General features: G+C 38.3%; 1 protein-coding gene and 1 long non-coding RNA gene across 2 annotated transcripts in view; both read left to right on the top strand.

Annotated features, from left to right (window-relative positions):
• Window positions 1-47: 47 nt before the first annotated feature.
• On the top strand, window positions 48-3,205 carry LOC148973642 (uncharacterized). The gene is made up of 2 exons (XR_016146451.1): window positions 48-832; window positions 1,305-3,205. It is a non-coding gene; the product is annotated as an uncharacterized LOC148973642 (long non-coding RNA).
• Window positions 3,206-10,297: 7,092 nt separating this feature from the next.
• LOC120489848 (putative glutamate receptor) overlaps window positions 10,298-26,477 on the top strand; it is a 28,512-nt gene continuing 12,332 nt past the window's right edge. Inside the window, exons 1-4 of the mRNA XM_039687017.2 lie at window positions 10,298-10,360; window positions 10,563-10,632; window positions 19,279-19,310; window positions 19,402-19,581. Coding sequence (XP_039542951.2) covers window positions 10,572-10,632; window positions 19,279-19,310; window positions 19,402-19,581 — 273 coding nt within the window. The 5' untranslated portion in view covers window positions 10,298-10,360; window positions 10,563-10,571. The remainder of the gene's footprint in view (window positions 10,361-10,562; window positions 10,633-19,278; window positions 19,311-19,401; window positions 19,582-26,477) is intronic.

Here is a 26,477-nt window from a genome sequence, read left to right as displayed (position 1 = left end):
TATTCTTCTAAATGAATGGATTTGAAAACGGTAAAACTCAACTGTTTAACTCTGGGGGAGTGGTAAAATGAGCCTATTTCCAAAAAAAAAGTGGAGTATCCCTTTAAAGTTGTTTATTTGTCTATGGTATTTTTAATATGATTTAAGACAAACCATGTGCAAATTCATAAGTCAACACCATTGCTGAGTAGCCTGGCATGCCAGACCTACATCAAGATGTTAGGTCTCGGAACTCATCATTGACAGGGCTCAATCCGAGAGGCGAGATAAACGGTTGTCTTTCAAATTCTCTCGGCATGCAATTGGATAGCGCTACAGTATAACCAATCAGAGCAACGAAGAAGGTGACGACTGAGTCGCATGCGTTTTTCCACCAGCGGAGCAAGTTGATATATTCAACTTTTACTGTTTCCAGTCCACAAAACTCCGAACACAACATAACAATGATTCAAGTGCTGTTCTTTGTTCTGGTTTCAAAGAAAAGCTGAAGTTCAAATCATCCAGAGTCGCGGTCAAAGCCGAATCGAAAGACAGCTGTTCGCCAGCAGCAGCCATTCTTTGTTTTTAAGTAGCAGTGAACCGTCGCAACTCTGTCGTCGATATGTTAAGCCCGCCCGCCGACTCTATACACGATGTGATTGGTCTGACCAGAGTTTGGTTTTTCCAGCTAAAATGTCTATGGAGAGTTGCTAGACCACATTGGCTGTGAAATAATTTTTGCTGCCACTAGGGTGCGTCTAGATTTCTAGGCTAATTGCTGAGTATTTTCTCTTTAAAACTGTAGTGAACCTAGCTTGACCTTCTTGTCGGAATATGAGTCTGAAACTGCTCCGTAGGGCTTTGATTATGAGGCGTGTCTTAACCGAACCAGGAAGAAAAAAAAACTCTGCACTCAATTAGATAGTCGGTAAACCTACAACCAATCAGAGCAACGCAGTATGTGAACTACTTTGCATACAGTTGTCAACTACAGAACGTAGCCTAACTTTACTTATTTTAGAAGTTTAATAACAAGTGTTGCTTCTTTTACTTACTCCTCCATGAGTGCGACCAAAGGAGAAACCACAACGACCACAGGCTTTTCATTACGTCCCATCTTCTTAGCGACCGTCAGAGCCAGCTAAGAATTTACAATTGTGCCGAATCATGTAGGAAGGACGGCAAAGAGATCTTTCCGAACGACAAATGCCTTGATTGCAGTTCTCTGTTTGTCTATTAAAATTAATGAGCTGTCGATTTATTTCAAAACAGACGCGACAGCGGAATCTATACATCTCAATTCTCCAGCTGCAGTCATCTCTGAGGAAAACCAGTTAAGCGCTCTTTGATAACGTGACGATTACGTACTTGAAGATCATCTGTCTATCATCGTATAAAGCCCGCCCTGGCAATTTGATTGGCCCGAACTTTTCTTGTCTGATCATAATTTCTCCTCAATGGATCGAGTCCAGACCGAACTTCCCGAGCAAAAAATGTTGTGGGCGGGGTTCGGGCTGGCATCCAGGCTACACTGAACCAAAAATGCGGTTTGAAATCGTTGGTGTTTCTGATGTCACAAACTACCTTGTAACCAATCACGACAACATGTGACCATCAACGATTGTACTTCTGAGCTAATTTTTTGCATATTCATAGAACCATATAGTAAATGAGGCAAGGATGTAGAGAAATTTTCAAGCCATTTTAAGGCATGAATAAAAAAAAAATCAAGAAAAAAACTTTTACATATGTAATTTTGGGGATCAAAGATGAGTTTTAAAGGATACAATTATTGACTACAGGGGGACTTATTGTTTCTCACTCATTTGCCAACTGTTAAGCATTTAATTTAATGGCAAATTTCATTCTTTGTCATATTCTGGTCTGTTGTAAGATGTTTAGTGGCGTACAAACTGCTAAATAGTTGATAACATTTGCACCCTTATGTGTTTACCCCGAGATTTATAACATGCAAACAAAGTAAGAATTCCTCCAAGAATGCATTGCACAAAATTAATTGAAGCACTGGAAAAGCAACATAAATGTAACCAAATATCTATAATGTTTAATAATAGCAACGCTAACATATACTATGATAAAATATATTCAACTCAAGCAAATATTTCTGATTCGGGTACGTACTGATTTTCTTAGCAACACTCAAACAAATGTAAAATGTAATGCTTGGAGTCTTAATAGCATTAAATGCTGGTTTGACATTTAACACACTGTAAGATTAAAAATAAATCTATTTACCGGCGTTGCCTCCGAGGACAAAATACTTGGCACTGCCAATTCCTTTGTGAAATGTGAAACAGGCACTCAGGCACGTCATTAAAACTAAACTACAGCAATGGATTTGTAATGTTCTGATGTTTAGGAAGTCAATGTTTTTGGAGGTGCCCTTTCCTTACATCCACTAACATAACAACGTCTGAGTTTAACCGTCGTACTTGACATCTTTATCCAACAGCAGTATTGCGTGATTGATGGACTGAAATGAGTTGTTCAGAACACACAATATTTACTGTACATACGACAATGTAAATGAACGTGTCAAATCGAATCGTGACATCACAATTCTCCCGATTTCAAATCCAAAAGAATAACTCATACTTTGAACTGGGAAGTTAGTTTTGAGTTCTGAAACGTGCAGTTCTGTTTATGAGTAACCACTATGTGTGTGTAAATATCAATAACATTTTGATTCTCCATTTCATGACCCCTTTAAAATGTGTATTAGTCAGCAGCCAAATACAAATGCATTTTGTCTGTAGATACTGGTATGAGAACAAATGTTGTAACCAAGCATGGAATGTATTTGTCACAATAATTTATGGTCCCTTGAAACTATTTTTTAAAGTTGTTTTAGATTTAGTAACATAAACGACTGCTATGTTCTGTTGTTTTAGTTTTTAATTTAGTAAAAATGCAACATACAGTATGTTTAGTTAATTTAGTTACTAATGAAGTGTAGCTCTAAAATACAGTAATAGATATAAAATTGCATATCTTCACTTTATGTACAGTAGTTTACCTTTAAAAATTGAAAAAAAATGTCTTAATCTACTGTATTTTTGTTTCAAAGGATTTATGATTTAAAAAATGTACAGTCTATTAGAGTCTAAGTGTGAAGTGTTATTCAATGTCATTGTCCTACTAATACATTTTATTACTTTTTTAAAGAATGCTACTCAGTTACAGGGAAATAAATTTTTACCAGTTATATCTTTCTTTCTTTCTTTCTTTCTTTCTTTCTTTCTTTCTTTCTTTTTTTCTTTCTTTCTTTCTTTCGTTTACTGCAGTCTTGTATCTGAAGTTAACAAACACTTTGGTTTCTCTTTCCAAACAGTGAAGATATATCACTTTTCATACAGTGTATTTCTTAAAATCATTCTATTTGTTAAACAGCTTTAATTTCAGGACTGTATAGTGAAGAGTCACAAATGTATCATCAATCAGGTTAAAAAGTAATCATGATATAAGAACATTCCATCAAATTCAAGTTTCAAGGATATTTATATATCATTTCAGTTATAAAGTGCCTCTACAAAAGATAACATTGTAAAATTATTCAGCTTAATTCAATTATGTTATTCGGTGACCTAATTCGATAGTGTCGAGTACAGATTGATCAATACGTTTTACTGATTAGTGACAGTATGAACAATGTGATTGATCATTTTAAGTTCCAGCACTTGTGAGTCAGTGTTATTGTAAAATGATGGTACAGTTAGTAGTAATCAAAATTATTCAACCCCCATTGCAAAACAGGTTTATTGGCAACATTTACAGACTTTTAGCGGTTTGCAATGAACAAATAAAACAAAAGTAATTGAGATGGCTCAACAGGCAAACATTTGCATCTCAACAAAACAAATGTTTCAAGTGGTTTCCCCAAATCCTCAAAATCATTCACTCTCTTCATGGCAAGCATCTTTAGTACGTAATGGAACACCCTTTTGCTGTTATGACCTGCTGCAAATAAGATGTGTAGCCAGACACAAGATTCTGATGAATCTCAGCCCATTCTTCATGTGCAAAGGCCTCAGTAATGGTAAATGGACTGCATTTATGTAGTGCTTTCACAGACCCAATGGCTACCAAAGCGCTTTACATCTCACAATCTTCCATTACATCCCTCTTACTCATTCATACCAACACTATCTCACGACCAATTCGTACGAATTCGACGCATGATTAAAAAGTGTCTAATTCGTACGACCTCACTCGTACTAATTCGTACGATTTGTCTAAACCCACGTGATGGTTAGGTTTAGGGGCGGGGTAAGTGGTAGGTGATTCGTACGAATTCATACGAATTGGCCAATTCGCAAAATATGTAGGATTTAGCAAAATCGTATATTAATTCGTACGAGTGAGGTCGTATGAATTGTTACGAATTAGCCACTTTTTAATCATTCGTCGAATTTGTACGACTTGGTCGTGAGATCGGGTTGTTCATACACAAACGGCGGTGTGAGCCATGCAAGGCGCCATCCAGCTCGTCTTGCTCGATACTTGGTCAGAACCATCAAACTTACGGTTTGACATCTCATACGGAGATGACATCTCAGATCAGCATCTAGTCTCATGTAAATTACATTTAGCCAAGGCTGCAAAGCCAACTCAGTGTTATAAATTTGTTAGACCTATCACTTCTGCTAAAGATTGCTTTATCAATAATCTTCCTCATCAGTTTCATCATCTTAGATTCCCGGATAGATTAGAAGAACTTGATATTGCAACAGAAACTTTTAACTCTCTCTTTTCCAGGACTTTAGACACAGTTGCTCTGTTGCGCTTATAGAAGATTAAAGATAATAGTCCAACGCCGTGGTGCAATGAGCACACTCAGGCCCTTAAGAGAGCAGCCATAAAAATTTAGCACAACTGGAAGAAAAATAAACTAGAGGTATTTCAGATTTCATGGAAGGAAGGAGAGCTCGACTGCTTATAGAGGCTTTAAAAGCTGCTAGATCTGCTTATTTTTCAACCCTATTAGAAGAAAATAAACATAATCCTAGGTATTTACAGTATTTGAAAAAGTGGCTAATCTAACGAAAAAGAAAGCTTCAAGCCCAGAAGTTTCCAAGCAACACAACAGTAATGACTTTCTGAACTTCTTCACTTATATGATCGATAATTCACTTATATGATCGATAATATCCGGGACAAAATTTATAACTATGCAATGGTCTACAACAGTATCGCATCAGGGAGTGCACTGTAGTATCTCTGAGGAAAAAATTGATTCATTTGTTGCTAAAGGAGGAAGAAATTTGCAAACTCATTAAATTATCTAAATCGACAACATAGATATTAGACCCTCTACCGACTAAGGTATTGAAAGAGATGCTTCCAGAAGTCATAGATCCTCTTCTTAATATCATTAATTTGTCTTTGTCTCTGGATATACGTACCAAAACCCTTAAGCTGGCTATGATTAAACTGCAAAGATATATATAGAAAAAAATCAGTATCCTCACAACTGTGTTCCTTTCTTGAAAAAATTATATCTGCAAGGATTTTCAGTTCGGATTTAGATGGTACCATAGTACTGAGACTGTATCAGTGTTACTTGATCTTAGTGACACCATTGACCACAACATTCTTTTAACGGGGGGGTTTACTGATTTTTTTTTCTTTGCGTGATTATGTTTATGGGGTGCAATGTAACATGTATTCGTGGTTCCCAGTCACTCCGAGTTACGTCGGATGACGGAGAATGGGGGTTTCGCATAGAAAGCCAATCCTCTTCTTGAGGATTAAAAAACCAGCCAATGGCGTGAAAATGCCTTGGGTCTGCGGAATTTGCATAGCGTATCCCCGCCCCACCTCGTGGGTATAAAAGGAGGAAGCAGACGCAACCGCAGTATGTTTTCGCTTCGGAGCCAAGAGAACCTCTTCTGAGATTACCTCTTCGAGACGAGCGTCCTCTCCAGTGTTGGTGTGACGGCGGTACCCAGCGAGATTCTACATTGCCTGCGATCTGTGCAGTGGTCTGCCAGACTTTGTGCTTCTCCCTGGTCGCCTCAGCGCTGCAGAGTGAATTTCCTCTCTATTGAAAGAGCTGCACGTGGCACGTCTTTTTAAAGATGGTTCGCCCGTGTTCTTCTGGGTGCGGTCGATATCTCTCCTCTTCTGATGGGCATGAGCACTGCTTTGTGTGTCTGGGCTTTGAGCACGCTAAAGCAGCGTTTGTGGATGACTCATGTTCCTTCTGTGGATAGAGATAGAGACTCAATGATCTTACTGTGAGAGTCTCCGCATCTGCTACACGATCTGCTTCCTCTTCCAGAGGGAGCTCTTCGGATCGCAGAGAGGGTGATCTGACGGTGACGGTGTGGAACAAAAACCCGACGCTTGTTCCTCGGGCCACACCCCCCTCAGTCGTGTTGGCCTCCCGTACGGCCTCAGCAGCAGCCTTCACCCGGGCCGCGTCGTGGAGGAGGCCGCAGGAAGGCGCCACAGCCCCCTCAGGCCCCGCGCCCCACTAAACGCCAGGCCAAGCGGCTTTCCTGGACAGGACCCCAGCGCCTCATGCACATCAATTGCCTCGAGTTGCTGGCAGTACGCCTTGCCCTGCACCGCTTCCGAGCGTTGCTCAGGGGTCAACACGTACTAGTCCATTCAGACAATACTGCTACAGTAGCGTACATCAACCACCAGGGTGGTCTACGCTCATGTTGGATATCGCAACTCGCATGCCACCTCCTACTATGGAGTCAGAAGCACCTGAGGTCCCTTCGTGCTGTTTACATTCCAGGAGAGCGGAACCAGGCAGCCGACGGTCTCCGGCGAATGGCGAATCCATCCCCGGTCGGTCCAGCTGATTTGGGACCAATTCGGGGACACGCAGATAGATCTGTTCGCTTCCCACGACTCATCCCACTGCGCCCTGTTTTATTCTCTGACTGAGGGCACGCTCGGCACAGACGTCTGGCGCACAGCTGGCCACGGGGCCTACGCAAGTATACGTTTCCCCCAGTGAGCCTTCTCGCACGTACCCTGTGCAAGATCAAGGAGGACGAGGAGCAGGTCTTGCTGGTAGCCCCATATTGGCCCACCAAGACCTGGTTCTCTGAACTGGTACTCCTCGCGACAACACCTTCCTGCAAGAAGGGTTGGAGCGAAGGCTGTCTCCCTCCACCCTGAAAGTCTATGTGGCTGCAATTGCCGCATTTCATGAGGCAGTCGAAGGTAAGTCGTTGGGGAAGCACGATCTGATCATCAGGTTCCTGAGGGCAGCGAGGCGACTGAATCCTCCTCGCCCTCCTATCGTACCCTCTTGGGACCTCTCAGTGGTTTTAATTGCCCTGCAGAGGCCTCCCTTTGAGCCTCTGCAATCAGTTGAGGTTAAGTTCCTGTCAATGAAGACAGCGCTCCTGGTTGCACTGGCCTCCATTAAGTGGGTAGGGGACCTGCACGCATTCTCCGTTGACGAAGCATTGTTAAGTTGCTGTTTGCACTTTTAATAGGTTACATGATTTTCTGGTCCTTTTAAATTAGTTTTTTTTTTTTTTTTAGGTTGGATGAGCGCCTTCTTTGCTTGCATAATGATGTTTTCTGTGCCACCCCAGAGTAACTGCTTTTTTGGGGGCTTTCTAGCAGCTTGCTATATATTTGTTATGTCTATAAAGAACAAATGCGACTTTATTTGGAGCTTTGAAATGAAGATTTCCGTGAAGCACTTGTGGCAGTTAGTGATGAATTCATATATCTGTTTATAAATACTGAAATTTGAGATAAAATTGTTAAATATAACAGAGATATAATTTCAGTCACATTGCATACAATGTTTTTGTCCGATTTTTCTTTTTCATCTCGGGGGGTCGGGGGCTTCCAACTGTTTCTTTGAAATGGGCCTCCGAATTGTAAAGACCGCCTATGGCTCTATGCCCGACTCTAATTCCTGTTCTCCAGGACACTCTCCACCTGGAAATAAAAGCTGCTGACAGTTCATGTATTGTTGATGGATGACCTCGCAGCATGATTGGCTATCAAGAACAATAGGATCTTTTTATGGACGTTGCCATAATTGACATTACTTCGGTCATGTCCTGTTGAACGTTCAAACAGTCAGCCGTTACTTTAAGCTGTAAGTTATGGAAACAAGACATTTCGAGAATCACACCCGAAGGTAAATGTGGTTGTCAATCCCAATATCTGACCAAAAAGTGTGAATGTACCCTAAGTAAGTAAGTTTGCATTTGTTGTCATAGTGATTCAACAATTAAAAAGTTGTAGTAAATTATAGTTGTTACTGGGACAAAAAGAGGACCAACAGGGCTACCCACTGAGTTACCGTACCGTTCTTAGTGTGTGTCCCAGAAGAGGAACCTCGGGTGTAGCTATGAACATGTCCCATTAATGCCTGACTACAAAGTTGACAACAGTCAATCAATTCCTTCATAATTTCAATCCTACAAACATATTTTTGCTAAATATTTTGCTTGTTTATGCTATCTTCCTTAAAAATAAATTAGATTTTTAGTGATCATAATGACATAATTCTCCAGACATGGACATGACATAAAAACACAAACAACACTGTAAAAAATTTGGAGTAGGATTTACTTGAAAAAACCTTGCTAAACGATCTCACTCAGAAAATGCTAGTAAATTTACAAAGATTTGCCAAGTAAAAACCTAAACATATTTATCAGTAGCTTTAATTAGAAATCTTTAAGTTAAATTTACTTGGAATGTGGAATTAAGTAAACTTTACAAAAAATAAGTAATTTTAACTCGGCTTGTAAAAGGTTGATTAATACCGATTTCCTTTGCCTTTGTATTACGTTTCACTAAAACAATTATTTATAGTTTGTTCTTTACTTTGATCATCTAAGTAATTTATATATACATCATGTCAGACTTTAAGCCTTATGTGAATGCAAACACCTCAATACTTGGTAGACAATACACAATGGTGGTAACATTTGATGGATCGTTTTTGTGTTTGATTGTGTCGTTTTAAGCAAAAAATTTACTCGAAATGTCACAAAATGGCAATTTACTAATACTGACAACAAAAATCAATGATAAAACAGTGTAAATACAGCTGGAAACCAGTGAAAAATGATCCTCATTAATTATTCAAGGTCCAGTGCATGATGGGAACCCCAGTATCAGAAAAGTTGAGTAATTTTTACTTAATTTTATTGAGTTGATATTACACTTTCATTTATACTCGCTTGAAATAAGTACTGATATGGAATTTACTTAGTTTTTTAAATTCTTGCCTGAACTAACTTTTTCAAGTAAATTACATTGGGTTTTTTCACTAGTATTTACTTAACCAAAATATCATTTTTTACAGTGAAGATTCAGATTCAGCAGTAGTCTTTAAAGCTGGCATCAAGATAAAGAAAAGATGTTGTTCCCTGTGCTGTAATTTTGTCCCTTTCTCAGAAGACACACTCACTCTTCCCAACCTCTTTAGCCTTGTACAGAGGACTCCCGCTGAGAAAAAATGTCACAGAATAAAGCCTTGCCCCACAGTTATAGATGTCCAATTACCCCACAATTCCATGCTAGTTTTTTCCTGGAAATGGTTATTGTCAAAAACCAAGAAGTTTCAAGGATTAGCCCCCTTTTTTAACCCTTGATGAGTTCATAAACACCATGACCTATTCATCATCACATATGACTGACGCGTTGTATAAAAGCTTAGGCATGCCGAGGGCCATGGTTACCAAGACTATAGCTGGTGAAAAGGACCATAGTTGAATCCTTCTGTGCGGCAAAAAAAAAAATTCCCTTGGGATTTACATGACACTTTGATTGACAGAGATTGTAGGCTCTTGTCTCTCTTAACAAAAGTTCACTTCATTAGGATTCGAGTGGCAAAGCCGCTCGCTTTGGATGTGTGTTTATCACGGTGGTTTAGTTTCACTTCAGTTTTCAAGTTGCCTCATAGAGCCATTTTAGCTTGTCTATAGAGGAGCCATGCTGCAGAGGTTGAAAAAACTCTATTCACAATGCCAGAGTCAATTCTTTGAGGTTGTAAATTAGGATTAGGCCATTTAAGAGAGGTAAAAAGAAGTCTAACAAATAAAATCCAGCTATTCATTGACTTTTCTTTAAGCAGCTGCAGAGAACCATTTCTGCATGACCTGTTTATTGAACGGCTCTCAGATCCCTTGTTTACGGGGTCACATGCATCTTAATCTTTGTCCAAATTCCAATCCCCATCATCTAGTTTGCGTATAAATCCTTGTGGATTTGTTATGGTCAGACACAACCACCCCTTTCCCTCCACTCGAGAACGGCCCCCGTTCTCTTATTGGCTGTTTCCACATTCTTGGGTGTATCTGTAAGCTTTATATAATGTTGCCTCATGCATTGAGCAAAAATAAGGGGGTGACTACAGTACACGGTAAGCTTGCCATGTATTTTCTCATTTCAAGCTGCTTATAGTAAATAATACTGTTTTCTTTGAGCATTTTGGATCTTGGTTTTGTCTGTATTGTACTGTACTAATACTTAAAAGTGTAAAATGACATCTTTAAAGAAATCAGCTGACTTTCAAATTGAATAAATCATGTTTTGATAATTGAGCACTATCTATATCATTCCAGTTCAGTAAAATGGCTCCATTAGGACTCATCTTGGTCTCATCAGCACTACTGGCTGGGGTCTGGGCAGCAGGTAAAATCATTACATAATGTAATACCAATTGTAGTAAGACTTTTTAAAGCTTTTTGCTTAGCCTTATGAATGATCCTTCTCAATTTTATATATGCATTTTTATCTAATGCCTGATATTTTATTGCAAATGGAAATTTGACTTTTCATATGTGGTTATGAACACAAAAGTAGTCCATCATCTTGTTCATCACATTTTTTTAAAAAAATCGTCATAGTAATAGAAACCTATTACAATGAATATTTTTTGACAAGTGAGTTTAATTTGAAGCAGATCCCAACGCGCTGTGTGGTTGCAAAATTACACGACCATCTATGTCTTGCGATTTAACAGAATTAATAAATACATATTTAGTAAAAACAGAACAAATCTCAAACGTGTCAACATGTGGGCTGGTCAATAACATGACATAAACTCCATTAGTGCTCCAGAGCTGGTCAGGGAGGCAGAGTAGTTAATACTTTTATAATACAGTTTTATTGGCTGTACCATAGGGATAAAAGGTCAAATATGTAAGATTTTGTTATGTTAAAATGCATCTTCTTAAGTTTTTTGATTATTGACAAATATTAGAATGCCATTAATGGGTTTATCTACCCCAAATGTCTAAACATTGAGTCTGCTCAGATCCGTTGATCTCTTACCAGCTCAACCAATAGCGATAGTTTGGGGTGTGGCTGCTGAGGGCGAGACAGATTAGCCAGTGTTGGACCACGGCTGATGTGTTGCATTGGAAAGGACATCCACCTTCGGTTACAGAAATGCAACCAAAATACTCTGCATTTAGACCCTTAAAAATCAAACAGGTTCAATACCATACAGCATCATCATGTTCAGAAAGACAGATGTTCAAGTTTATAATGTCTATTCAGCATCAAACAGTTGTGGCACGTCCAGCCACATGAGGGAATGTGTTGGAGTGAGACTGAAAGTATATGTACAGTGTATAGTTTCCACCGGGATTGGATATACATTCCCTTGTAAATGGGAACCACATGTTTTTGTGATAATGTACGTGTATAGTCTTTTCTTGGTCACCTCGATTCGATACTATCACGATACTTGGCTGCCGATACGATATGTATCGTGATTTTTTTTAAGAATTGCGATTCTACAAGTATTGCGATTCGATGTTGCAATATATGTTTTAACACATGGGGAAAACAAGATACACGTATACAGACTATACATGATTTATACGATTTCATATTTACGAAAACAATTCATCACATCTTTGTGACTTTAATTTCAGAAGCATCATACTACATTCTCTTGAATAAATGATTCAAAAACAAATTAAAGTTTTAACAGTCACCTAGTGGCGAAACAATGTATTGATACATGTGTTATTTTAAGCACCAAGTCTCTATCAAAAGTCGATTTACTCTATTTTGATCGTGTTTATATTTGAAAATTTTAACTTTTATCCAAGTACTTCTATGATAATTTGAACTATTGTATCAGAGAAATAATGATACTATAAAGTTGAAAAGACCCTTTGTGAAACTGTTACATGGAAACTCTCTCTGGGTCAGCGGAAGCGCCAACACAGGTTTGATTGTTGCAATATGATTTTGTCAAAGGTTTATAGACAGTCTTTTAAAGATTAATCGTGCAGCTCTACTATCTTATTTCACTCTCAGCACATGCAACATGACATCATGACTTTTGCGTTAACATCGTGTTATCTCTACGCATTTTGAGCTATCTGCGTGTATCCACGTGTATGCGTGTATGTCTACGCCATTAACGTCCGAGTGATTCCACGTGTCTGTACACGCCGTCAAATGTCCGCGCGAAACGAAGCAAAATGTAGATCTACATCTGGGGAGCGATCTTTTTTTTTCCTAGGATGGTAAGGGAACAGTCATAAATGCCATTAACCCCAGTGACGGTTAGGTTTAGGGACGGGGTTGAGGTAAGTCATATATTTATATATAAAGTAATAACGTTAACTCAACGGCGTTCATAAACACGCTGAAAAACGATTATGCGTCTTGATAGCACGCCAAAAATGGAAATACGAATTTGCGTGTCATACACACGCTACTTCATGAGATCAGTCTGGCACATGAGTAGCGCGAGGGCTTTTCAGTGCATTCATTCTCACGTCGCTTCCACGTGTCCACTTGAAAGGGATATCACTCAACACTCATAGATAACGACACATTTCATCCTCAGTTGGAACAAAAGTGGCTAACTTCTGTCAACTTCGTCTATAAGCAGGGATGAAAATAAAGCAATTTAATTTGAATTAACATGGATTCTGTTCTAAATTTTTAAAAAAATAACGATCGCTAGGTGAATCGATTTTTTTTTTCTCCCAGCCCTAGTATTTTAGAGATTCGAAGTATTCCCAACGCATTCTCACCCCAAGGCGTCACCTTTGACCATGCTTCAATATTTGACGTTTTAGGCGCCCTTTAGCGTCACTTACATGACGCGATTCTACGGCGTCATCTAACTGACGCTAAAGGAAAGCGTCAGTTAGAGGACGCGGTTAGGTTTAGGTGTGGGGTGGGGGTAGGGTACACCCAATCCTAGGGCGTCATCTAACTGATGCTAAAGGGCGCCTAAAGCGTCAGATATTGAAGCATGTCCAAATGCTTCCCAAGGCGTCAGTTAAGTGACGCCTTGGGGGTGAGAATGGGCTGGTATTTCAGGTAATTCAACATTGTCTCTAGAAATATTTAATGCTTTCCCCATCTTTTTGTATCATTTTCCTTGCTTGTGAAGAGTAATGATATCTTCTCTTAACTTTTTGGACCATTCTTTTGACTTGGCCATATTTCTAGCATGCAGTCAAACGTGAAACTCAACAAACCTAGCCAGGGGTGCGTTTCCCGTACAACGACGTAGTTCGCTGCTTCACTACCATAGTACGATGCATCGTTGGAGAAATCAACTAGCTAGTCACGACTGTTTCCCGAAACCCACTGTCGCAAAATATCGTTCAACCACGTTGGTTTCGCACGTGGTGGAGTAAAAACTACTTTTAATGACAGTGTTTGAGATCCAATTAACGCTAGATTTTTTAATATAAATTACAGACATGTCATCTGAGGACTATTTCTAATTGTTCTTAGTTGTTTTGCTTTATTACCAGACTGAATATTTGGCTCGTTCTTATATAGTAGAGCACGTTCGCACATGCGCACTCTTAAAACATGGTACTTTAAATCTATTGAAAAACTAAAAGACGTAAATTACATTTGTATGTATTCTAATTAAAAGACACCGGTTGTACTGAATGTCAGCTTGCTTATATTGCTCAAGATAAGGATTTATTACGTCCAAATGTGATGCAATATAGAAACGATGCCTCTAACCACAGGTCGAGAGCTGTCGTTCAAACCACCCAACTTTGCGATGCTGTTTGCGAATGTTCGTTGGAACGATGGTTTCGGGAAACGCCGACTCATATGCTGATAACGACGGAACTTGCGATCATATTTGGCTATTGATGCTTTCGGGAAACGCACACCTGTTTAGTTTTTTCATGTGTTCTAGCTCAAGCACACCTGGTGCAACTAGTTGTTGAATCAAGTGTGCTTGAGACAACACCTGATTTGCAGATTTGTGCTGTTGAGGGGGTTTCTTTTCAGGGAGTTTTGAGACTGCAGAGGTCATGAAGTCATTTTTCAGTTGAATGTGGGGAAACAACTTGAAACATTTGTTGTGTTGAGCTGTTTCAATTACTTCAATTAGTTCATTGCAAACAACTGAAAGTCTGTACATTTTGCCAATAAACCTGATTTGCAATGGGGCTGAATAATTGAAAAACTGTACATACATATTTTGCTGATGTTACTGAAAAAGCTTGTTGTGTTTTATCTACGGCTGAGGTGTTAGGGTTTAATAGCGCCAATAAACAGATGGTCCATGGACGTGCCGTCTGAGGCAGAGACAAAGCAGGATGTAGATAGAGCCAATATTAGTCTGACACGGCATGTTTCAGTCTAAGCCATGGCACTGCGCTGGCCCTGTCTCATGACATCCCGCCAGGCCTGGAGCAGCCGGCATTCAAAGCAGAGAACAGTGCTGCTATTCACTATAATGAGTGTGATTAATCAATTAGCCACCACTAACCAAGCAGTCACTAATGTAGGGCAGCCCATGACATGACTTCAGTTTTGATGGCATGTACGTTTTTCATGGTTTGAATGGGAGGATGAGGGGTGTCAGTGATATGCTGTGACACTGATGGAGGCCTGCTGTGTGTCCTGCACAGATCAAACTTAAACAGCACATTCTCACCAAAAGCTGGCAGAGCTTAATCAAGATTGCTCAAGCAGTTTAACTCTAACTTTACCTAGAAAACGTTTCTTTTTATAATCAAGAATATTTTAAAAGTAATAGTTCACTCAAAAATATGTACTATTATCACTTATATGTTACCATCATGTCGCTCCAAACTTTTATGACTTCAATCTCAAAAGAAAAAAGTTTTCCATAATCTTAAAGCTACACTGTGTGATTTTTACCCCCATCTAGTGGTGAAAAGGGATATGACCATCCAGTGAATATTAGTTTCTGTTCTTCTCAATTCCGATTTCGTTTTAACTCCTACGGTGGCCAATGTAGTCCAAGATTAACATGGCTTCCAGTTCGACCTCGTCCATGAGTGTTAACTCAAACGTAAACGCGAAAGGCGAAGCTTGAATTAACGGGTATGTCCCTCTTTGGCTAATGTACTTTCAAGATGGAGGGGCAACATGGCGACCGACATTAAAACCCCTTACCCGTATGTATTTTCAATTTGATTACTTGAACGAAGTAAATATACATTAATGAGCACATATTTTTGAAAGAGCTAAGTGTTTTTAGCTAAGAATAAACTAAAAGAGTTACACAGTGTAGCTTTAACCATGCAGTTACATAGAACAGGCACAAAGTATTTCAGCTTAAAGGGACACAAAAGCAAAATGCAATTTTAATTGAAATAATCTACGTTTTGTCCAATATTTCAAGACTTCTGAAGTCATTTGTGTGAGAAACACACACAGTCGACAAAGTTTTCCTTTCTAGTGGACTGTTAACTGCTGTAACCTGGCTCATTGAGTCTGTGAATTGGTGAATGCACAACTTGAGGTAACACTATACAATAAGGTTCATTAGTTAACATAAGTTAACTAGTTAACATGAACTAAGAAAGAAAAATACTTCTTCAGCATTTATTAATAAGTTAATATTAATTTCAATATGTTATTAAAATCAAAGGTGTATTTGTTAACATTAGTTAATGCACTGTTAACTAACAAATAATGAGCTGTATTTTTATTAACTGACATTAACAAAAATGAATAAATACTGTATCAAATGTATTGATCATTGTTCATGTTAGTTGATACATTATTAATTTATTGTGAAGTGTTACTAGGTTTTGTGAACTGATTCATTGAAAACACTTTTTTGAAAGATTATTTTCTTCATAAATTTGACTTGCACTTGATCAGACTATATTTTATGAATATTTTTACATCTTTTTGCTTCTTCAATCTTAGTTTGTTGTATTTGCTGAGAAAAGAAAATGAAAGACAGTCTAGTAGGTATTCTTGTTCCACGAATGAAAAAGTCCCGTGGGTTTGGAATGAAATTAAGTTAAGTAAATAATAATGATTGAATGTTAATTTTTGGCAATTTTCTGCATGTATATTAAAGTGCAAATCGATCAAAATTTAGATTTTTAATGATGATAATGTATCTTTCTTTAAATTAAAATTTGCTTCTGTAAAAGCAAAACTTTTTTTTATTTTAATTACATTTAATAGCCAAAGCATCCTACTCACAACCCATAATCTAAAAAGAGATTCACCAACCAAAGAAGTCGATGTTACCATGGTAATGGAAATTGTTGTGAATGACGTAACTGAGTTTACTGTTAAACATCTCGCATATTTGTAGACACTATTATTATTATTCATATGAATGTGAGAATAATTCATTTATATTACCAAAGACATTTAGGAATGCTTGGAATATCAGATGAAAAGACCGTGTAAAATACAGCAATCCATATATGATTTGAAACAAAATCTACTCTTTGATTCTTGATTTGATTCACTCACACACATTCATGCATCTATCAGCATGTCTGCTGGTTGATGTGGACTGGTCTGCATGAAAGAGGATCAAAACAAAATAGGGAGCAACTTCCAAGTGGACTCAGATGCTGAAGCCAGCGAGTGGGGCACTTTCCCATCATTTTGGGAGCGCTTTCTTTAGAGAGTTACTGGAACGTTCCCAAACTCCCACCCCATCCGTTCCGCTGCAGGAGGCAGTGCACACTCAAAAGCAAGCTTTTGTTTACTTCCAACTATCTTCTTTTAAGTCTCATTTTGTCAAAGTAAGATTAGTGACCATGAGGCGACCATTTCACCATAGTGCTGTAGCACAAATGGGATATTGTCTACATATGCTAAATTTGGGAATATTAGTGGGTGTTTGAAGAAGAGTGCAAAGTACATCTCAGCATGACAGAAAGCTTCATTAGCAACCAGGAATGCCATCCAAATGTTCTGCCCTTGTCCAATTCAGACAAGCCTTGCTTTTTTTTCCTAGTCCTGTTTCTACTCACTGATTTGCAAATTGGATTAGCTCACAAAAAAAAAACCTGACATCAAACAGCCAATTAGACAAAAAGAATAAACATATTGTGTAATAAAAATATAGAATAATTGGGATTTGGGGAGTCAAGCATTACTTTTATTACTGATCAAAATTAAAGGACTAGTTCACTTTGAAATTAATTTTTGGTATGTTTTAGCTTACCTCAAGGGCAACCAAATGTAGGTGTCTTTGTTTCCGCAGTAGTTTCAATTTTGATATTTTTAGGTCAAACTGTTCTTGTCTGTCAATCATATAATGCAGGTCTATGGGGTCCACCTCAAAGAGCATGCACAGAGCAGTCCAAATTAAACATGATTTAATGACTCGTAAATGTAAGCACACAATGGCCTAAGACACGAAACGAGCGGTTTGTGTGAGAAAACAGTATTTATATCGTTTTAACAATATCAAAATTGAAACTACTGCGGAAACAAAGACATTTACATCTTGGATGCCCTTGAGGTAAGCTAAAACATACCAAAAATGAATTTCAAAGTGATCTATCCCTTTAAGACTGGAATACACTAAACAACTTAAAATCCGACTTTCTTGACTTTCATAATTATCTTTTAAATTGACAAATATCATCAGGGCACAGTTCAGACAGAATCAAAAGATAAGTTGTCTCTCGCCATTGACCACCATACATATTTTTTTTCCGAAACAAGGTCCCATGAGCCGCAAGCGGAGGGGAGGGACTTAGGCTCTCTATTGATTTTAGTTTCAGAAAGTGAAGTCCCACCCACTGATCTGTAATAGGTCTGGAGCATGAGTGGGTCCCACACTCTGGGAAAATAAGGAACGAGTGTTTGTAGTCTCAGCCCCTCTACCAAAATATGGTACTTCCTGCTTAGAATGATGCAACATGACGATTTTTAAGCAGGAACTGCAACACTGAAATCCTTATTTCTCTCGTCTCAGGGAAAAATGAGGGAATAATGCACTACCAATAAAAATATGACTGGGTTTCTAATGATACAAAGCTTAATGCAAATGGGTGAAGTGTCCCTTTAAGGAGAGTTGTAATATTACTTTCGTGATCAGATTTATTTATTTTTTGGCGATTAAATAGTCAGAGACTTGAGCCATTTTAAAGTATTAGAATGTCATATTAAAATTTGGGGTGGGTGGACCATTTCGACTTGCTAGCAATCACCCAGAAATCCATATGTTAATATGCGGAGACAGTCTTAAGTAAACTGTTTCGTACGTTGATTTCCTTGGGAAAATATAAACACTAGCTCAGGTGTTCTCAAACATTGCTTGGTTTGTTCGAGTGGCTTTGGAATGGGAATTCCTGTTTGTCCAACCAATGGAAGACAGAGTTCTGAAACTTTTATGATAACAGGGCCTATAATTATAAAGGGACAGTCCACCCCAAAATAATGAAAATTGTCATGCTTCTCACGATCATGTTCAAAACATACTGTATATCTTTCTAAAAAGAGTCCAGTAGCAGTTTATCTGCATTTATAACGTGTATTACAGACAAATCAACTGTATGTATTATATGCTCACTTGCATACAATTGACCTATGGCTAAGCCACACCCTCAAACGCGATGAGCCAATCAATGTGCAGATAACCCAATACACTCAGACATTCTCTGCTTCCACGTCCATTGAAATGGATTGCAACTCCGACACTACTGTAGGTTTCCGAGAGGCTGGGCGACGGTGTGTGTTTTTTTTTTTTTTACCAACACTGTAAAAAATATTTTCAAGATTTGTTATCAGAACATATTTTCTTTTGTCAAATCAACTTTATAATCATTTATTTAGTTGAGATAACTTATTATTTTGAGTTTCTGATGATTAAATTAATCTACTTCATTGTATTAACTCACTTTTTCCAGTTCAATCAACTTAAAATTTTAAGGCAACCCAAGTTACTTTTTTTAAGTTAAACCAACAATATTTTTTTACAGTGTATAGCAGAATAACAATGCAAAATCCAAGAAATGAGCCATTCCCTGAATAGTTAGAAATGATTCTTATACATTGGTAACAAGTTGAATGAAATGTTGTTTTATATTTTAGGACCACGAACATTAAGAGTTACAACCATCAAGGTTTGTTAAATTCATTATATCTGGGCTACTTATAAATACAATTTTTGTAATGATTTGTACGTGTTTGACACTTACCCACAATTCCATGCAGGAAGAACCGTATGCAATGTCTAAAGGATCCGAACTGGAGGGCTTCTGCATTGACCTGCTGTCGGCTGTTTCTAAGAAATTAGATTTTAAGTATGATATTCATGTTGTGAAGGATGGTCGATATGGCAAAACAGATGACAGCGGCAACTGGAACGGCATGATTGGAGAGGTTGTAAGAGGGGTGAGTATCACAATCTTTGAGCGGACAAAACCTGTTCCATGTCAAAGTTTATATGTTCTAATTTACAAATGTTCACACAAAACATTAAAATATATTAGTTGTTTGAACACTCTTTCATAATTGGGAATGTGGCTGTGTTCAGAATTAACTAATCATCAAGCTAATGTGAAATAGTAAACAGTCTTCACCTGAAGTGACTGATTAACTCCAAAGAAATCTCAGTTCTTCTTGTAAAAAAAAAATGACACCATCTTGGTTGCAACTACAAAGAATTTACGAGGAATCAACAGGATCTCATTGAGGAAAGGTATCGCTCAGGTAAGGGGTGCTAAAAAAATCATGGAGAAAGTATGGCACAGTGACATTATCAAGAACAGAATGTATCTCCATAATTGACGAAGACATAAAAAAACTGGTCAGAAAGGCTGTCATTGAGAATACAGCAACATTAAAAAGAGTTGATTGCTCCCTACATGACAACTACGTCCCGTATTTTGGACTATGGGGTAGGGTGGCAGGACACAATAATAAAACATACAAACCCAGCGGAAATTTTCAAAAGCATATATCCAATCTTCCAAAGCCAAATGTGTTTAAAGAACACCAGTGAATCATGGTGGTGGCAGCATTATGCTTTGGGGCTGCTTTAATTTGGCTGCAAGGGTTTTAGTGAAGGTGGAGGGAACCATGAATTGCTCCGTTTGCCAGTCAATTTTGGCACAGAACCTTCTGGTGTCTGCTAGAAAGATGAAGATGAAAATAACTGTCACCTTTAAGCTTGGCAATGATCCAAAACACACATTTAAATAAAATTTTTAAAAATCTGTGGGATGAACTGAAGAGGACCATGCACGGGTGACGCACTAGCAATTTAATAGATCTGGAACGTTTTGCAAAGAAGATTGGGAAAACGTTTTCAAGACAAGATTAATAAAAGCAAAGAGTGCTATTAGGTATTCGTTCAGGGTTGGCAGTGTTGTTGTTTTTTTCTGAAATGTGTCACTTTGGTTTCCAGTGGCATTGCATAGGTTGTAATTTTTGCATTAAAGGAATACTTCACCCATAATTTACTCACCCTCAAGCCATCTTATGTATATGACTTTCTTCATTCAGCCAAACATAATAGGAGTTCTATATGACTCCAGTTGGTTAATAAATGCCTTCTGATGCACGGCCATTGTCGGAAGCCATTCATTACAGTTTATAACGTTGTAAATATAGATATTTTTCTTACAAAAACCCATCGTTTCACTTCAGAAGACATTTATGAATCTACTGCAATCGTATGGATTGCATTTATGATGGGTGGATTAGCTTTTTGGAGCTTCAAAAGCTATTCAATGCTATTACAAAGCTGGAAAGAGCCATGATATTATTAAGAAGAAAGTCATATACACCTAGAATGGCTTGAGGGGGGTGAGTAAATTATGGGATAATTTTTTGGGTGGACTATTCCTTTGAGGTGAAAAGTTCTGATATGATTTCTCGTTATTTAATTTTTTTTTACATCACAAAAACAGTGCGTTTTAACTGGGCAACGCATTCTCAACCCAAGGCGTCACCTTTGACCATGCTTCAATATTTGACGTTTTAGGCGCCCTTTAGCATCACTTACATGACGCGATCCTACGGCATCATCTAACTGACGCTAAAGGAAAGCGTCTGTTAGAGGACGCGGTTAGGTTTAGGTGTGGGGTGGGGGTAGGGTACACGCGATCCTAGGGCGTCATCTTACTGACGCTAAAGGGCGCCTAAAGCGTCAGATATTGAAGCAGGTCCAAATGCTTCCCAAGGCGTCAGTTAAGTGACGCCTTGGGGGTGAGAATGGGCTGAACTGGGATGTGTAAATTTCTTATATCAATAAATAATAAATTGTTTTCAACTTTCTTTTAAGAAAATATGGCGACAAATCTATAACCAACAACTGATGATATGCGCAAATTGATATGGTAATATGTTTGACATTTTTACAATAACAATCAGCGCATGCATCTCCAATTTATGGTAAGAGGCGTGACCTTTCTGAGCAACGTGCGATAAGCTGCTGTCCAATCACAACACAGGAACCGCTGGCACAATCAGAACTCGTTACGTTTTTCTGAAGGAGGGCCTTCATAGAGCAAGGAAGTCATCGGCCCGTTTTTTTGGACAGTGAAAACAGCGGTATACAGATAAGTAAACTGTGTGAAAAATACTGTGTTTTTTATTTTACACGCGAAACATGAACATGTTATATTGCACACTGTAAACACAATCAAAGCTTCAAAAACACATGAAGAGTGGGACCTTTAAGAGATATTTACAGACTGTTATGACGTATATATCCATAGATATTAGCTTTGCAAATGTACCCACATTTTTATACAATTTGACATAATAGGCCTATATGTGGTTCATTCTGTTTTCTATTAAATGTAAAAGGGGTTCTGGCTTAAGGGGTTCTAGTTAAGATACAGTACACAGCATGAATTATAGCTTATAAATGCCTTATCAGAATTTGCTACAGAATACATAGTAACAAAATTAAACCCAGCAAATTATTAAACCCAGCTTAAACCCAGCAAATTACTCTGTAAAAATTAAAATGCTATATCTAAGTAATAAATTAACAAATTACAATTGTGTAATAATCAATCAAATTAATTCCTTAAAGGTTAACCAGTAATGAGTAAGAGTTAACCAGTCAAATGATTGTGAATTTTTTTTTAATTATTATTATGTTAAAACATAACCAACACCATCAGATAACACCACCATAAAATGAACCTTTGGTCTAATAAAAACATCGGTACTAGTCAACCGTTTGTTTTCAAGATAATAGAATGTAAAGAGTTTTATCTCTAAAAACTGTTTAGCGTATAATGCTAGTACTGGGGGCATTTTACTAAGTAAAAAGAAATCGCTAGTTTATACCCCACACTAACACAGTAACATAATGAGGGTCCATACATGCAAAACGAAGTATTGAGAACTTTGTAAGTGTACAGACCGTTTAATAAGAACATACTTTATAAAGTCAGTTACATTCGAAACTCTTTACATTCAATTATCATGAAAACAAATCTCAGAGAACGGTTGACTAGGTACCGATGTTTTAATAGACCAAAGGTTCATTTTCTCCTTTAAGGGCCAAGAGCCTAACTAAAACAAACATTGATCACCATAATGGTGACTTGAAATGATGGTTTTCTCCTTCAGTGATTCTGCTTGTTAACATCACTTGTCTTCAATATTGGCAATATAAAATAAAGAGTTCTTCATTCATCTTTGACGTCTATCTGTTATTCAGATATTTTTGTTTATTTTTGCTGTAAATTTTACTCATTTTAAATGGTTAACATTTAAGGGATTAGCTTGATTAATTATTACTCAGTTCTAATTTGTTGAATTTAATTAATAATATTGCTTTTAATATGTTGTCACAATTTTATTGATTAGATATAGCGTATTAATTTTTACAGTGTAGATATTAAAATATTATATAGTAATCTTAATCACTGTGTACATTTGCAATGCCAATAACCATATGCGTCATTGCAGACTGTAAATATCACTAGTAAGACTTCTTGCAAATAAAGTATATGGGAAGAATCCATTCTATATTAACAATGCATTAAATCACATAACACATTAATAAACCACAATAAATAAAACTAAGTGATGTCTCCTGTCTCAACAAGTCAACTGACTTCCGGAAAAGGGGAAGTAACGAACGACATTCAAGGTTATTAAAACAGTAAGTCCCACCCCTCGACTTCCAAAAATAAAATTGCATTGGCTTGTATTGCGTGCAGAGGAGATGTCATGCGGGCGCAAGGTTTTTGAATGAGCCTGCAAGTTCCTGTTTCCTCGCGTGTAGATCTGTTATCCTCATTTACCATGCGCGCCAGCATCAGTTGTGCGCTTTTGTTATTATTGGCATTGATTTGTCGCCATAAGAAAAACTCACTCTTTGATGGGGAGTGGTGAAGCTTGGCCTGTCTTTTATTTAACTGTCAGAGCAGACCAGTGTTGCCAATTATAGTGTCGCTAGATTTAGCAGCTTTTCAGACCCCTTTAGCGATTTTTTTTCTTAAAAAAAAAGCACCTAGCGACAAATCTTGTGAATTTTTGGACAACCCTTAGCAACTTTTCAAATATTGACCGAATGGCAGCTGACATAGACGTGAATGAACTGCGCACACTCTAAAAAATGCTGGGTTGTTTTAACTAAATTTTGGGTCAAATGTGGACAAACCCAAACGTAAAAATGTAGCCCAACGGCTGGGTTTGTCCATATTTGACCCAAAATTGAGTTAAACCAACCCAGCATTTTTTTTAGAGTGCATGTGCATGCTGTATTGTCACAGACCAATCACTTCAGCTTCTCCATTGTTTTAAATTTTAACTTAATTTGAACATTTATTCTTGTCATGTGCTTATTACTCACTATCACACGACACGTTTCAGAACGTCAGTGACTACCAGCCCGAACAGATTCCAGATTGGTAAGAAGTTTATGGATAAGTTAATCACACGTGACAAAAAGGAGTTGTGGCGACAATGTGTTGTCAGCACCAACCCCTGAGAACTGTAAAACACTAAAGTATGACTTTAGCCATCTTCCATTGGGCTTTACGGTAGCTGGGACCCAGTGTGTTATATGTGCAGATTTCCAGGCAAATTATACCATGAAGCGCCATTTAGAAACTAAACACCCGACACTCAAAGACAAACCCTTAGATATTTTTTTTTTCATATTAAAGTTTTTGCCTTGCACAACAAAAATGCGACATGAGCAAAAACACATCAGTGTCTTACAGGTGTCTAGAGTGTCTGGGGTGGTGATGGCGCAGTGGATAAGACACATGCCTTTGGTGTGAGAGGCCCGGTTCGAATCCACTGTGAGACACCAATGTGTCCCTGAGCAAGACACTTAACCCCTAGTTGCTCCTCTGACATACAGTATATAGCAATTGTAAGTCGCTTTGGATGAAATCGTCAGCTAAATGAATAAATGTAAATGTCTAGAAGCATCCTACCACGTCTCGCAACAAGTTGCTAAATTAGAAAAACCTCACACAATTGCCGAGGTGCTAATCTTCCCTGCTGTCTGAGGTATCTGTCAAATCATGTTTGGAGAGAATTTCGCACAACAGATTGGTGACATCCCCCTTTCTAACAACACCATTAGCTGCTGCATATCTGACATGACAAGTGACATTAAGGAGCAATTGCCAGCTAACATCATGCAAAGCCAGTACCATGCCCTGCAGTTTGATGAGACAACTGGTGTTGCAGGGCTTGCACTGTTCCTTACCTATGTCAGATATATCAAATATGAAAAGTAATTAAATCTATCTATCTAGCAATCATAAACAGGTTATAGATTAGGTTATATATAGATTATATATAGATTAGGTAATATGTATATATATATATATATATATATATATATATAGAATAGATAATCATTAATCCTTGTCTTCTCCAAATAAAGAGAGGAAGGGAGGGAGGGAGAGAGGGGGGGGGGGCACATGATAGGGGATGCTTGTGGGGGCTTTAGGCCCCGTCCACACTACTGTGGTTTCGTTTAAAAACGGTCAATTAAAACTAATACGCTCTCCGTCCACACCAGCGTTTTATCTGCGTATTAGAATTGATCTCCGTCCACATTAAAACGACTGAAAATGCGGATCACGTGACCATTCACCAACACTGGGTATGCAACTGTGTAAACAAGAAACGGATTGACTATTCCCTGTGCCCGTCTAACAGAGAGCCTTGGCACTTCCTATTAGCCCCATTGTGCATCACCTTGGTTGCAGTTCCATTAGAATTCCACTGGAGGTGATCGCGGGCGAGTGCAGAATGAATGGGAGTCTATGGGGCTAAACGGCTAAATGTGTCTCTTTCACCTGCTTGTCGTTAAATCAAAATAGATTTTATTGTTGATTCCGCAAGTTCAATATAGATTATAGGCCAAAAGTCGAATGAACGAGTACTTATGTCCTTTTGATTTCTTACAGGTTAGGCTGTTGTTGGCCGGAACACGCTAGCATTCTGCTATTGTGTGACGTCATCACATTTTTGAACGGATTTTATAACAGATAAGTGAACTTAAAAATGCAATTTTCAGCTGAGTGTATTTTCTTAGCCCTCCCTTTTGAATGCAACTTTCAAATTACTTGACAAAAAATTACATCCTGAGAAAAAAGTGGATTTCTGGGGGTGAAACCCCATTGACTCCCATTCATTCTGCACTCGACCGCGAGCGCCCCCGCATGGACAGAGACGCGTTACTGCAGCCAGTCCAGAACCCGGAAGTAACCAGCCAGTGCCAATTCTCTTCCAGATTAGACATTCTCTGCTATTCCTAAGAAGAAAGTAACGTTAGCTACCTCTGCAAAGATTAGAAATGTCGAAGACCAGAGATTTCTTTTCATGGACCGACGACGAGGTTGTTTTTGTACGTTTTCTTCCGGGGATGGGTCATGTGATGGGTGGCTGACGAATCAGGGAAGAACACGTCACGACTGATGACACCAAATCATAGAGCCGAGCATGAGCCTCTGAGTCATCGTTTCTAAAGTCCTCCAGTTTGTCCCGTCTTCACTAAAACGCCCTACGGAAATTCAAAACGCAAAAAAGAGCTGCAGCGTTTCTAAACTTCTCCGTTTTAGGTCCTTGTTTTTTCCGTTTTAGTCTGGACGGGAGGTGCAAACGTAGCAAAAGGTCTCCGTTTTTAAATGAAAACACAATAGTGTGGACGGGGTCTTAGTTCCAAAAGTTTGAGAATCCTGCTCTAAGCGATGTTAGTTTTGCTAGAAAAGTGTCAGAAATTCCTCAGATGCTGACTCCAGGAGCTTGAATGGGGAATCTGACTTCATTAATAGGCTTATTAGATGGCTAGACAC

Source organism: Pimephales promelas, chromosome 14 (assembly GCF_988280905.1).
Source record: "Pimephales promelas chromosome 14, fPimPro1.hap1.1, whole genome shotgun sequence".
Classification (NCBI taxonomy): Eukaryota; Metazoa; Chordata; class Actinopteri; order Cypriniformes; family Leuciscidae; genus Pimephales; species Pimephales promelas.
This window is presented reverse-complemented; position numbering and strand designations above follow the sequence as displayed.